This window comes from Dichomitus squalens, assembly GCF_000275845.1.
Source record: "Dichomitus squalens LYAD-421 SS1 unplaced genomic scaffold DICSQscaffold_18, whole genome shotgun sequence".
NCBI classification, from domain to species: domain Eukaryota; kingdom Fungi; phylum Basidiomycota; class Agaricomycetes; order Polyporales; family Polyporaceae; genus Dichomitus; species Dichomitus squalens.
This window is the reverse complement of record NW_006766900.1, coordinates 461,120-472,918: the sequence shown is the minus strand read 5'-3', so window position 1 is coordinate 472,918 and position 11,799 is coordinate 461,120. Positions and strand designations below refer to the sequence as shown.

Genomic DNA, 11,799 nt, shown 5'->3' with positions numbered 1-11,799 from the left:
CACAGAAGACCATTGCTCTTTCTTCTACGGAAGCTGAGTACATGGCAATGAGCGACTGCAGTCGCCAAGTGGTCTGGGTTCGCAATCTACTTGCTGAACTTGACTACCATGTCGATCACATACCTCTATCCGGAGACAATCAAGGATCGATCTTCATTGCATCGAATCCTGTGACGGAGTCAAGGTCAAAGCACATTGACATCCGATATCACTATATCCGTGAGGTACATGATAAAGGAATCGTTGATGTCTTCTATATAGACGGAAACGACAATCCTGCGGACATCTTTACCAAGAACCTTGGTGTAGTGAAGTTCTTGAAATTTCGCTCACAACTTGGTCTCCGCTTCCCAAAGTCCAGAGCTGCTTAAAGCGCCTGCTACGCTTGCGTAACCGTTCGGATACTTAGCGAGGGGGAGTGTTGAACAGGCACTGGTTTACACAGCTTGCCTAATACAGCCGTCACAAGATATGGAACGGCACAGCCGGTTACTGCAATAACCGAGGCTGTACTACTCATGTGGTACACACACAGCTTCGCTGTGTACGCACTGCTTCTCTGTGCGACTGTGCATCCTGGGAATGTACTGTATAGTACTACGTAGCCACAGATGTACAGTAGTATATATAGGGGACCTCTGTACCCCCAATCTACAGTTCAGTTCACTCGAACTTCTCCTCTCATCGCTCTTACAAGCCTCTTACAATCAACCAACCCTTCTAGGTGAGTTGTAGGCTATCCGCTGTCGTTGCCACCCGTGGGAGAGGTCTTCGCCCCCCGGGTTCAACAGTGAAGATCGCCAATCACGGCACAATGGCAACGTACCGAGTTGCCAGGCTTCAGAAGATCCTTACAACGCTTTGGAGGGACTAGTGCACCGAGTCTCGAAGTGTTCCAGCCACAAAGCTCTTCGCCAGTCCGACGAGGAGAGCCTTGTTGTCTAGTCATTGTGTGTCAGTATCGGAGAATGATCTTACAAATACACACGGCACGATGGGCATTGGCCAATGCCCCGGACCCAAACCAGGACAGAGAAATGGACCGGGAATGTATGCCTTTCCTGGTCCTGGTCCCAAAGCCTAGCTCCGGACCCCAGCCAGCCGGCGCTAATACCAGAAAAGGAATATTGAGGCTGACAAATTATATGACATCAGTGGTTTTGCTCCTTTTTTGGATGGTCTCAAGCGCCAACATCCTGTTTCTGGTATCAGAGCGCCGGCTGGCTCGGGTCCGGAGCTAGGCTTTGGGACATAACCTGTGACAGGCATCCATTCCCAGGCCATTTCTCTGTCCCAGTTTGGGTCCGGGACATTGGCCAATGCCCGTCGTGCGGGGATATATTGGTGAACTGGGACAGAATAACGTACCAATCTGAGGGTGCGATCTTGAAGCGAAGTCTTTACGACACGTGAGACGGGCTCCGCCGACACCTTCGGGGGAATCTCCTTTGTTAGTACGCCAGAAATCAAGGGGAAGGATGGAAATTTACGCACTTACAGATACGGGCAATGAGGGGGGGAGGTGAGATGGGGAGGGCGGATGAGCCAGGGCCCAGCCTTATATTGACGGCCACTCGGGCGCCCAGTGACTCAAGCTTGTGGCTGGACTGCCTCCAAGCTATACGGACAGTCTTAAATGACACCTCGGGCCATTTCGAACGAAGAAACCGCATGTCATGGTTTCTCATCACGGAAAAATGCATCAGACTGATCCAGGGTACCCCAGGCCATGAGCGATGCCTTTGGTAGACACGAGATGTTTGGATTGATGCAGAAATATTAACCTGAGCAGCCGGTCCAAGCCTCGCCAGACTGCGAATGTCATGTCAGCCAATGATGTGAGCCTATCCTGAGCTTCTTTGACAGACATAGGGGAAGTGGAGTACATAGCCTCGTGGGTTCAATAGCGCGTGTAGTTGGTCAACTTTCGTGGAAGAGCGAAAGGCACAATCCAGTCCAGGAACGGCAGCACATGGATCTAAAGGCTATGTGAGGCCAAAGATCGTCTCTGTAGCAGGGATGCAACTGAATACTCACGTTGTCGAATACGCGTCGGTTTCTCTATGTCTCCCTCTGTGCGTACGTGTCAAGAGAAAGAAATTCATCGACAAAAATGTTTCAATAACATTGTCACAATGGTCTGCAGCCTGAGCCTCGGGATGTGAGGCCACGACATATATTGGCAATCGTGGGATCGGCCTCAGAGACCGAATGCATGAAGTAGAGCTCCCACAGACGAGACACCATGTCTCCTTCAGTCCCTCTTTCCCCCTGCTACTCTGGCATCGGGATTCAAGAACTGCTTGCCTTCCTGCTCTCCCAGAGGCTTGGTAATCATGTTAACATAACTTCAGCGCCACTACACCACTATGTCTCAGCCTACCCCGGCGCCGACCGCGCCCTGCCCAATAGCCCTTCGCTGCTAAACCTTCTGCTCACTCGGCTGTGTGTTGCGTTCTGCCTGCTCCTCGCTTGTGAGTTCTTCCCCCGCCCGTGTAGATCTATACATACTTCCGAGCGTGCATGCGGTGCTTCAAACATCGCCGGTCATCCAGTCGAATCGACCGACGCAGGCGGAGGGCTGCCCTCAGGTGGACTATCAGCGTGGCCCATCTGCGACAGCCCCGTGGTAGGTGTTGATAGAGTATCCTTCGATCCCTTCACTTCTGGAGACGAGGTTAAGACGGGTGGGACCCAAGCACCCTCACCGAAGGAAGATGGGACGTCAGATATGATGATGCTGGTCTGAAATAGCCCTGCTTCTTCCCAAGACGGGAACCTGACGTTCGTCTGGTCCTTGATCGCGTTGTAGACCCTGCCCTCCAGCTCGATATGCACCACGAAGGTATGCTGAGGAGTCAGCTTGCAGCGGGAGAACGACAGGCGGATCGTCTGCTCGATGTCTCCAAAGTCCTTCGTCCAGCCCGGCCAAGCCTCCAGGTGGTGCTCCTGACAGTCGTGCGCCACGTCCCACTTGTCACTCCAGTTCGCTGAGTAACGTGACATCGCCTTCGCCCAACGTGCCCTACTGTCAGGTGATTTCCCGCACGTCCCGAGGAGGAGTCGGATCCCTTCCCTCACGTCGACATCCGTGAAGCTCGCCACCACCGCGAGCGGCTTCCCATCCGCAGGCTTGCTCCGCACATCTAGTGGCCGTAGCTCCATTCCTAGCAGTGTCACCCTCCCGATGAGCCAGTGAGGGATACAGAACGGCGGTGCAGGAAGCAGACTGTGCAAAGGGTAGCAGAGGTTCATTGGGACGTCCCTCTTTATCGGTGGTGGGCTGTCCGCGATGAAGATGTCGCGCCACTCCGCCGTGACCGTCTTGCCATTGAGCCGGAGGTCGTAAAAATTGTTGCCGAGGGAGACAAGGCGGGTGAAGGATATACTGCCGGAGGCCAGCCTGAATCCATAGCCGACGTGGTACTTCTTCCTCGTAGGATCTTGGATAATCCAGTTTGATGGATGCAGGAAGAGGCCGATGTATTCGCGGTGAGTATCGCAGAGAAGGACTGCGATGGTGAGCCCATCCGATTCGATGATCGGGAACCAGCATTCTAGCCCATAGCTCGTCACGAAGAACTTCGGCAGCTCAACGCGACCGAACGGACCGTATCGTCTCCGAGGGCTGTTTTGTGGCTTGTTCTGGGTGACACAATCCTGGGTCAAATATATACCATCGGCTGAGAACCGTGAGCTCTTACCGGAAACTTCTTCCATTGCCATTCGAGATACGGCTGGATCGGTTCAGTTGCGGCAGGTGAATAACGTAGTGACCGTCCGAATGGCTTGGTGAAGCTTGATGGTGAGTTGGCGAGTAGATAGACGTGGTTCTTGGATGAGGTATTGAAGAGCTTATAGATCTCGTGCTCCTCCAGAGGGTTCAGGGTGCCAGAGTTGAGCGAGCGGCCCCAAGCAAACAGGCTTGTGTCGAAGGACTGCTTCATGATCACGTGCTGCAGGCGCTGGAACGCTTGACGTCCCTCCCCGTAGATCGTAGGCATGTTGACATTGAATAGGCCCATGAGGCAGTACGCCTCGTCCTCGACACGAGTTGTGCTCCGCGAGCTCGCCCAGTTCATGCGCCTCCCGACGCTGGCGGTCGAGAAGTGGGTCTCCCGCGTCAGCACCTGCCATCCCACCCCGGTGATCTGTTGGAGCAGCTGGGCGAGCTCGTGTTTAGTCCCGATGGTCTTCCAGTCCTGTGCCACAAAGATGACGAGCGAGGGCGAGATGAGCTCCTGCAACGTCCACCCGCCCTTATGCCAGCGTGCGTTTCGGAAGGCCGAGTCGGACGCTTCCAGCACGCAGTCGCTCGGGACGTCCTCGAGGTACCCGAAGCAGACCTCCGCGCAGGCATACCAAAGGAACATCGAATTGATCGCTTCGGAGAGCTCTGTACTGCTTGTCTTGTCGATGCAACACGTGTCTACCCACGCCCACTGGTACCCGTGACGTTCGGCAAGGATGCAGCACTCGTGGATCTTCGCCGATGCGAGGTCACGAGGGTTCTCCCCGGTGGTCTTGCATTGTTGGTTGAGGGCTTGTATCTCCTCGAATGACTGCTTGCAATCACCCCAAGTATGGGACAGGATCGCATAGCCGCCTGTGACGGCTTCCGGGGCAGAGAAGAACTGAAGTTCCGCACGGGAAGTACTCAAGAGCCACATTTGTCTGAACACTTCGTGCAATCAGTACAAAGTACAAAAGGAAGAAAGCTGATCCATGGCATCTAGCTCACCAGGTCTTCGTAGAGAAGCACTTTGAATGATGCCAATCGCCTTGAACGGACCTGAGCAATATTTGTGAGATGGCCTCAGATAGGGAAACCAGGCCGTGATAACTCACCTGTGCCGAAGCCGCCGGGCATCGTGCCGCCAGTGTACATTATGTCATGGTGTTGAACAATGAAAAGTTGGTCAGACCGGGGATTGAACCCGGGTCATTCCATATGCGCTGGGAGGTGTTACCACTACACCATCCAACCAATACTAGAGTGTGAATTCTACAGATTCCAACACATGGGCTGCAGGCCACCGCCGGTGATACTTGGTGATAAACTCGGGGCTGTGAAGACAAGGATTAGATCCGACTAGAGTCGAAGCAAGATCTTCAGTCAGTAAGGAAAGACTTTATTGCAGCAACCAACTGTACCTAGAGTCGAAGCAAGACTACAAAGGTCAAGTAAGTAACTACAAGTTAGACATAGATGTAAGGAAGTACTCACTCTTCAGTCAGTAAGGAAAGACTGAAGAGGGAGGACGCAATCTGAAGTCCTTATATACTACAGAGAAGTGTCCATGACTAATCAAAGAGTGGTTAGTCACATGTACCATAGTGCGATGAATAATACGATGGTGAAAGAATTGCGACGTATCGCACCATAGGATGAGTAAGAGATGAGTAAGGCATAGACCTGTCTAGACCGTTCTGGAGTAGTACAGATTGTCCTAGACAGTACCAGAAGAGTCCGGAAACATAGCTATAGTACACGAGCAGAGAGTCCCAAATATGGTAACATACTACATAAGCGACCACAGCTAAGCGCTAGGAGATGCATAGCCTCGTGTAGTCCGGACCGGATAAGTCCAAGTTCAACACTTGGCATTTCACATGCTTCAACATGTGCCCAACATTCTGCAGGTTGCCGCCGACTGCGTGATTGCTATGAGTGAGCATTTGTGCTCAGACGGCTCTACCTGGTGATTAGTGTACAGGGCAGAATAGTTTCAGCCTCTGGCAAATGGCAGATTGGCAAATATGGCAATTGCCAGGGCCAGCAAATACTGGCAGATCAACGGGCGCTCCGGGGAGCCTCTGGCGATGGAGAGTGAGTAGAGCTATCCATTGAGGCCACAGAAAATATCCCATGCTCTTTAGTGAAGATTTAGAACATGAATACTGCATATATATCGCTGTCTATCCACTTCCCGCAACAGAGTACACTCATACAGGTGATTTCCCATCTAGCTAAGAGTTTCAGCCCATCAGTCAGGCGCCAGGATGACTTCTCAAGACAAGCTAGTCAATAAGGCGGCCACCAATTGTCTCACTCATAACACATACCGCTATATTGAAACAATTCCCAGAGTATAGAGTGGAAGGACTGTCTCTTACTGAGCTACTCTGTCTCTGTGGGCGACCGGCAACAGCTCCATTAATAGTAAGCGCTCGACAAGCGCCGTGTATCTGCCACCAAATTGCCGGTCTCGGTGGCGGGCAAAATGGCAATTGCCGCTTGGCAGTTGCCTCTGGCAGATTGGCAGCGTTCTGCCAAGAACACTACTGGTGATGCATTCGGATGCCGTCATCCCTGTCGTCCCCTTGGAAGCAACGTCGTATACACAGCATGACAAGCGAGCTCACCGCTGTTCGTAGCCTCCCAAACTCTGCGTGATACGAGGTCGCGAGAAAACAGATCCAGATATGGATTCCACTGGATTCCCATTCCCATGCCCATCCGTTGCGTCTCCTGTCGAGTTGAGATCGACGTATACGACCTGCGCACCAACAAACGGTCATGTCCTAAGAACGTTGCGAGGTAAGCTGTCATTCGGAGCATAGACCGAGACAGGACTTTGAATCACGATGTATACGTACTTCGGACGGATGCAGCATCACTGGCAGGGGGAAGCTGGCGAAGGCTGGGTTGGAGAACGACGCCTCCAGGACATGGTAGCAAAAGATACGGGCAAATCGTGATGCTGCGGCGGAGGCTCGTTTGACCGCATGCAGTACACGAGCGAGACGCGATCCGGTCGTGGACGGCCCGGAAGGGCGGAAGTGTCTGACCTGCGATGGGGTGGACTCGGTTGCGAGGTCAACCAGCTCCTCTATACTGATATCATGATCAGCCACAACATTCTGGGCCATGGCAATGCTGAATGCGCCCTCACCGGTGAATGTACTCAACATGTTCATGCATCCTATACGACTGATAAGCGACCTATGACGTAGATTGTAGAACTGAATGTACCTTTGACTATATGCCAGTGCACGCGGGTTGACAGGTTCTTTCCATTGCCCCAATACAAGGACACTTGTGTCATACACAGGACAAGGCGTAAAGGAGAGGCCGATTTTGCCTGAGCGGTCGTACCATGTATAAGAGCCTGCATGCAGTTAGAACGCATTGAGAGGACCTATCAAAGACGACGCACCGTCCGGGCGGCCATGACTATCTCGCCCTTCTGGCCAAGAGGAGATATGGTCCCACTCACAGTTGTGGGTGAGATATTGATCTGGCGATGGCGCCGACGCATGAGACAAGCGAACATAGAATCTCGCAAAATGCTAGCGAGGCTCCGCCAAGTCACAGACTCCGAGCACGAACCACAACGTCGATTGTTGCGCTAGCCCGTCGTAGCGTGAGAAGCAGAACGCGATGGGGGCTTCCCCGTCCCAGTCGAACTCGACGGTCGGTGTGCTCTCCAGCTTCCAGCCGTCGAAAGCGGCGCTCACGGACTCCCAGGTAATCCGGAATGGCGTTCGAATGCGCTCGTGCTGGAGCACGAGAGGAATCGGGGACGATGCCTGTCCCTTCGGGGTTGTGTGCCAGAGCGCAATATACAGCTCCTGCGGACGAAGTGTGAAGGATGCCCATGGCCAATCGGCTTCTGAGAGTCCGACTAGGCGGGATCCTTGACGGTACCCTGTAGACAGTGCTACACAGTGGTAGAGAGGTTTGGATTCGTCTGGTGGTGGATCTTGACAGCGGCGAAGAAGGAGCCACAAGGATCGCGTCTCGCCTTCGAAGCCGTCCCAGCCACATCCCATCCATGCTAGAGTGAGCTCGCCAAAACCAAAGCACATAAGGCGACAAAGACAGCCGTAGTATGGTGTCATAGTGAACGTGGGGATCTCCTTCATCCTAGAACTATGAAGATCAATGTGCGTCAGTGATCTGGGAGAAATGGGCAGCAACTTCCAGTGACGTACTAGGTAGACACCGACCGAAAAGCGTTTGGCAAGAACCTAGTCCTGCCAGAGTCCGACGGATTGAAGTCGTCCGGGGACCTCGCAAGGAGATATGACTCGTATTTTGTGTGCTCATGACCTGCTGAACGCTCGTGACTAGACATGCCCGAGAACGACCCCCAAGCAAACAAGGATGGGTCGATTGATTACTCCATTATCTCCTCTTGCAGTCGCTGGAACGCCCGTTCGCCTTCGCCATAGATGGTCGTCATGTTGACCGCGAAGATCCCCATCAGCGAGTAGGCACGATCCTCGACCCGCGTTGTCTCCCGCTTGTATGCCCAGGACATGCGCTGTGCGATGCTGAAACTGGTGACCGGCTTATCCATCAGGAGCACTTCAACGGGGATATTGGTAATCCTGCTCAGGAAGCGGGCGTGTCTCATCTTGGTACCGAGCTTTTGCCAGTCTGACGAGATCAGCTTGACCACGGGGGCTGCGATGAGCTCCTGAAGTGTCCAGCCGTGCATTTGCCACCTGCTCTTCGCGAACGGCCCCTCCGGATCGCAGGAAAAGCGGTTGCTCGGAACGTCCGCCAGGTAGGCGTAGCACACAGCGGCGAGGGAATAGTAGCGATACATGGAGTTGATCGCTTCGGAGAGCTCGGCAGAGCTGTCCTTGTTGATGCAGCAGGTATCATCCCAGAGCCAACGGAAGCGGTCCTGTTGCGCGATGATACAGATCTGACGGACCTTTTTGGAGGCAGCGTCGCGAGCATTGGGACGCTGGAGAAGGAGATCTTCGTCATATTTTGGAGTCTGGTGGAACAGTTGCTCCTTCTTCCCCCATACGTGCGAGAGGATAGCATAACTGCCAGGGACAGTCTCGGGGTCGGTGAAATAGTGGAGCTCGGCGCGATCGGTGCTAAGGAGCCACATACCGACTGTATAACCCAAATGTCTCTATGAGTCACGCTTGTCAGTCAAGGATTAATGATAACGTACCGGGTCGCTGGGTCGAAAGTCTCGCGCGCAAAAAGGAGGGGAGCGGAGGACTATGTCGGGGGAGAATAGGCAGTCTCTGTAGAGCATACGCAGCGGTACGGACTGTATGATGGGGCAAATTGTGTCATGAGTAACGCCTGTCGTCATCTGTGGGCTCTGAGCGTTCGACGTACCAGGACTACGATATCCAGAACGTGTCTGGTCTGTCACTGTGCCAGGACACGGATAGAAAACATAAGTCAACTGGGAGAATTGCAGGAAGCGGGGTCAAGAAGGGAATAGCGACCAAGCTACCATGAATAGATAGCCGCTCGAGGACATGCCGTCTGGATCGTAGTTGATGTGATCCATAGCTGTCAGGCGTGCAATCAAACTCAAGAACCGTGACATGATATGTGCGTTCGTCCTCATATGTACGCTGTCCGACCAAAACGCAGGTGGATGTGGCGTGGGAGGACAGCTGAGAAAGCGAAGCTATCCTGTTAGGACACAATCTGCCCGCAATCAATAGGTATTTAGCCGTCGGAGATGGGCCGACGAGCTTCACTCTATGTTGAGATGCTAGCGTATACAGCAAGTACTAGAAGACATCAGTCTTACAGAGATATGACAACAAAGGTGAAAATCGCTCGAACTCTTAACACTGCTCCAAGAGCTTGTTCTTCGGAAACACCTGCTTGTAGTCGTCGACCCATGTCGTTAGATCTGGGTTTGCATACGCTTCCTGGTACCTGAATCGTCGATTGCACTAGTCAACGATTTGAGGGCGCTATGAGAGTGAGGGAGGACGCACTGGGAGATGTACGCGGAGGTTGGGAAAGCAGAGGGGTCGCATCCGATGTTAATCGCATTCGGATCCTGATAGACCCTGATCCAGTCGACGCGCATCGTTGACGGAAACGTCAACTTGTCGAATTCGATCTCGCCGAACCCACTAGACATGCCCAGATTCATGATGAGGTACTGGACGCCAAAAAGATGTCAGTACGAGACCAGACACAAAGAGATTGACTGGCACTGACCATTGGTTCTTGGGGTATAGCTCGATCACTGATTCCGACAACTGGATCAGGCCCCAACAACGATTGATGGAGAGTCCATGAAGTCTTCCCATTGGCTACCCAGGAGATATACTGAGACGTCAAGAGTTCAGAAGCCGATAGCCGATCGATAGATGAGAGCAGGACTCACCGCGTCACCGAAACCAGGCTTGTACTGGAAGCCGTACAACGCATAATTTCCGCCGCTGAACTCGAAGGCCGTCTGATCTTTGCGCGGTCCAAGTATGTCAGACGGTATGGAAGCCCATGTCCGATACGATTGGGCCTACCAGTAGCGGTGACTACAGACGTGGCTTGCTGGTACACTCCTCCCGAGTACGAGTTGTTACGACTCAGGGTAGGATCTGCTGTATCATACGTGCCATCGGTTTGATACTTCCAGTTCATTGGCTGTTCCTACAATTTAGGGGCTGGCGAAGCCGATGAGCAATAGCACATACCGCCCATTGACAAGACTGAGAGACTCCCGCGACTCTGTCACCGACTGGCGTCCCACCAATCTGGCACAGGGGGCATGCTGAGAAATATCATATGCTCTGGGATTTGCATTTCAACGACATACCTGGGCTTCGAACATATCGATCTCGGGAGCGGAGCGACCAACATACTCCCCATTATCGTGAAGAGGGCCGAGATGAGATTCGCCGGGACAGGTGCAGCGCGACAGCCGCTGGCCGGGCTGGAACGAGAGCGCACCGTTGTTGTAGGGGTCGTTGCCTTCGAGCGCTGCGGCGGGCTCTTGCCCAATCGTCTGGTTGTTCACCGTCCCGACATCGCACGCATCGTAGCTGTAGGGCCACTGGAAAGCCCGGTGTCCGTTACTCGAAGCGTATGCAGGCTGAGGTCAGCGCACGCACCATACCATCGAGCGATGCGCCATAACCTGCGCGCCCCAGATTGCCCATAGCCCATATAGCCGGCCAGAGCCCGCGCACGTTGTTGTACCCAGGAAGCATGACGCTCGCTTCCACCAAGCCACCCGTGAAGCAGAACTTGTTCCAGGACTGGAGCATGCCGCCCGTATAGTTGAGGCCGTGGTTCGTTTGGTTCGACAGTTGTATCTCCAGCGAACCGTTGCGTGTCGTGATCGCCTTCGGGTCGTACCACTCCTTGTTCCCCGTGGCCCAGTAGTGCAGGTCGACCGCTTCCCAGTACGGGTCGTCCCCAGGGTAGAAAAAGCGCCCCTCGGTGTTGAACTCGTCGCTGAAGACGAGCTGCCACTTCTTGCCGGTCACATAGTCGCTCTTCGTCCGCACCTCCTGCGGGGTGTCGCGATCGATGAGGCCGCGGATCCCAGGAATGTCCGGAACTTGTCCGGTACGATTGGTGCCCCCCAAGCCGAATCCATTCAGATACGACTGCTGTGGTTTGTTGAGCCATGAGATGATGGGGTACCCGCAACTCGGATCTGATGTTTGCCAGAGGTCTTGATGAACATGAATTAGGGAAGACGTACAATAGTACCACAATGCTTCCGACGAGAATAAGCAGACACCCCAGATTGACGAGACCGCGTCCCGTGAAGATGTGTCCGCTACTGTTTATGCGCTCTTTCCTCGGCTCTGGATTGTGCAGATAGTCGTCCTCTTCCAAACCGTTAAAGGTACGTGGGTCCATAGGAAGAATGTACTGCAAGAGCGTCAGCGACACGCTTGTCTGCAATGAACACAATCACAGCACCTTCTCCGATATCGCGGGTGGTGTAGCATCGTTTGTCATAGACTGTAGCTGCCGTTTCAGATTCGAGATACACGGTCGAATTTAAGAAGCATACCAACGAAGAATGAGAACTCGCGCGAACGAATTGCGCTGCTGGG

General features: G+C 53.5%; 4 protein-coding genes and 1 non-coding gene across 5 annotated transcripts; all 5 read right to left on the bottom strand.

Annotated features, from left to right (window-relative positions):
• Positions 1–2,547: 2,547 nt before the first annotated feature.
• DICSQDRAFT_127583 (uncharacterized protein) lies at positions 2,548–3,726 on the bottom strand (the record flags this gene model as incomplete). The annotated part of the gene is made up of 1 exon (XM_007366543.1): positions 2,548–3,726. The coding sequence occupies one exon, from the start codon at positions 3,724–3,726 to the stop codon at positions 2,548–2,550; it is 1,179 nt and encodes a 392-aa protein (XP_007366605.1).
• Positions 3,727–3,890: 164 nt separating this feature from the next.
• Positions 3,891–4,670, bottom strand: DICSQDRAFT_23959 (HET-domain-containing protein; the record flags this gene model as incomplete). The annotated part of the gene is made up of 1 exon (XM_007366542.1): positions 3,891–4,670. A coding segment is annotated over one exon (780 nt), but the record flags the coding sequence as incomplete, so codon positions are not given.
• A 246-nt stretch (positions 4,671–4,916) lies between these two features.
• On the bottom strand, positions 4,917–4,987 carry DICSQDRAFT_t98. Its single transcript has one exon. It is a non-coding gene; the product is annotated as a tRNA-Cys (tRNA).
• Positions 4,988–7,293: 2,306 nt separating this feature from the next.
• On the bottom strand, positions 7,294–9,272 carry DICSQDRAFT_170908 (HET-domain-containing protein; the record flags this gene model as incomplete). Its single annotated transcript, XM_007366541.1, has 6 exons — positions 7,294–7,876; positions 7,939–8,073; positions 8,128–8,879; positions 8,922–9,023; positions 9,095–9,124; positions 9,216–9,272. The coding sequence occupies 6 exons, from the start codon at positions 9,270–9,272 to the stop codon at positions 7,294–7,296; spliced, it is 1,659 nt and encodes a 552-aa protein (XP_007366603.1).
• A 286-nt stretch (positions 9,273–9,558) lies between these two features.
• DICSQDRAFT_62146 (glycoside hydrolase family 16 protein) lies at positions 9,559–11,599 on the bottom strand (the record flags this gene model as incomplete). Its single annotated transcript, XM_007366540.1, has 9 exons — positions 9,559–9,652; positions 9,715–9,884; positions 9,944–10,054; positions 10,113–10,189; positions 10,252–10,372; positions 10,423–10,466; positions 10,541–10,781; positions 10,840–11,383; positions 11,439–11,599. The coding sequence occupies 9 exons, from the start codon at positions 11,597–11,599 to the stop codon at positions 9,559–9,561; spliced, it is 1,563 nt and encodes a 520-aa protein (XP_007366602.1).
• Between the last annotated feature and the right edge of the window lie 200 nt (positions 11,600–11,799).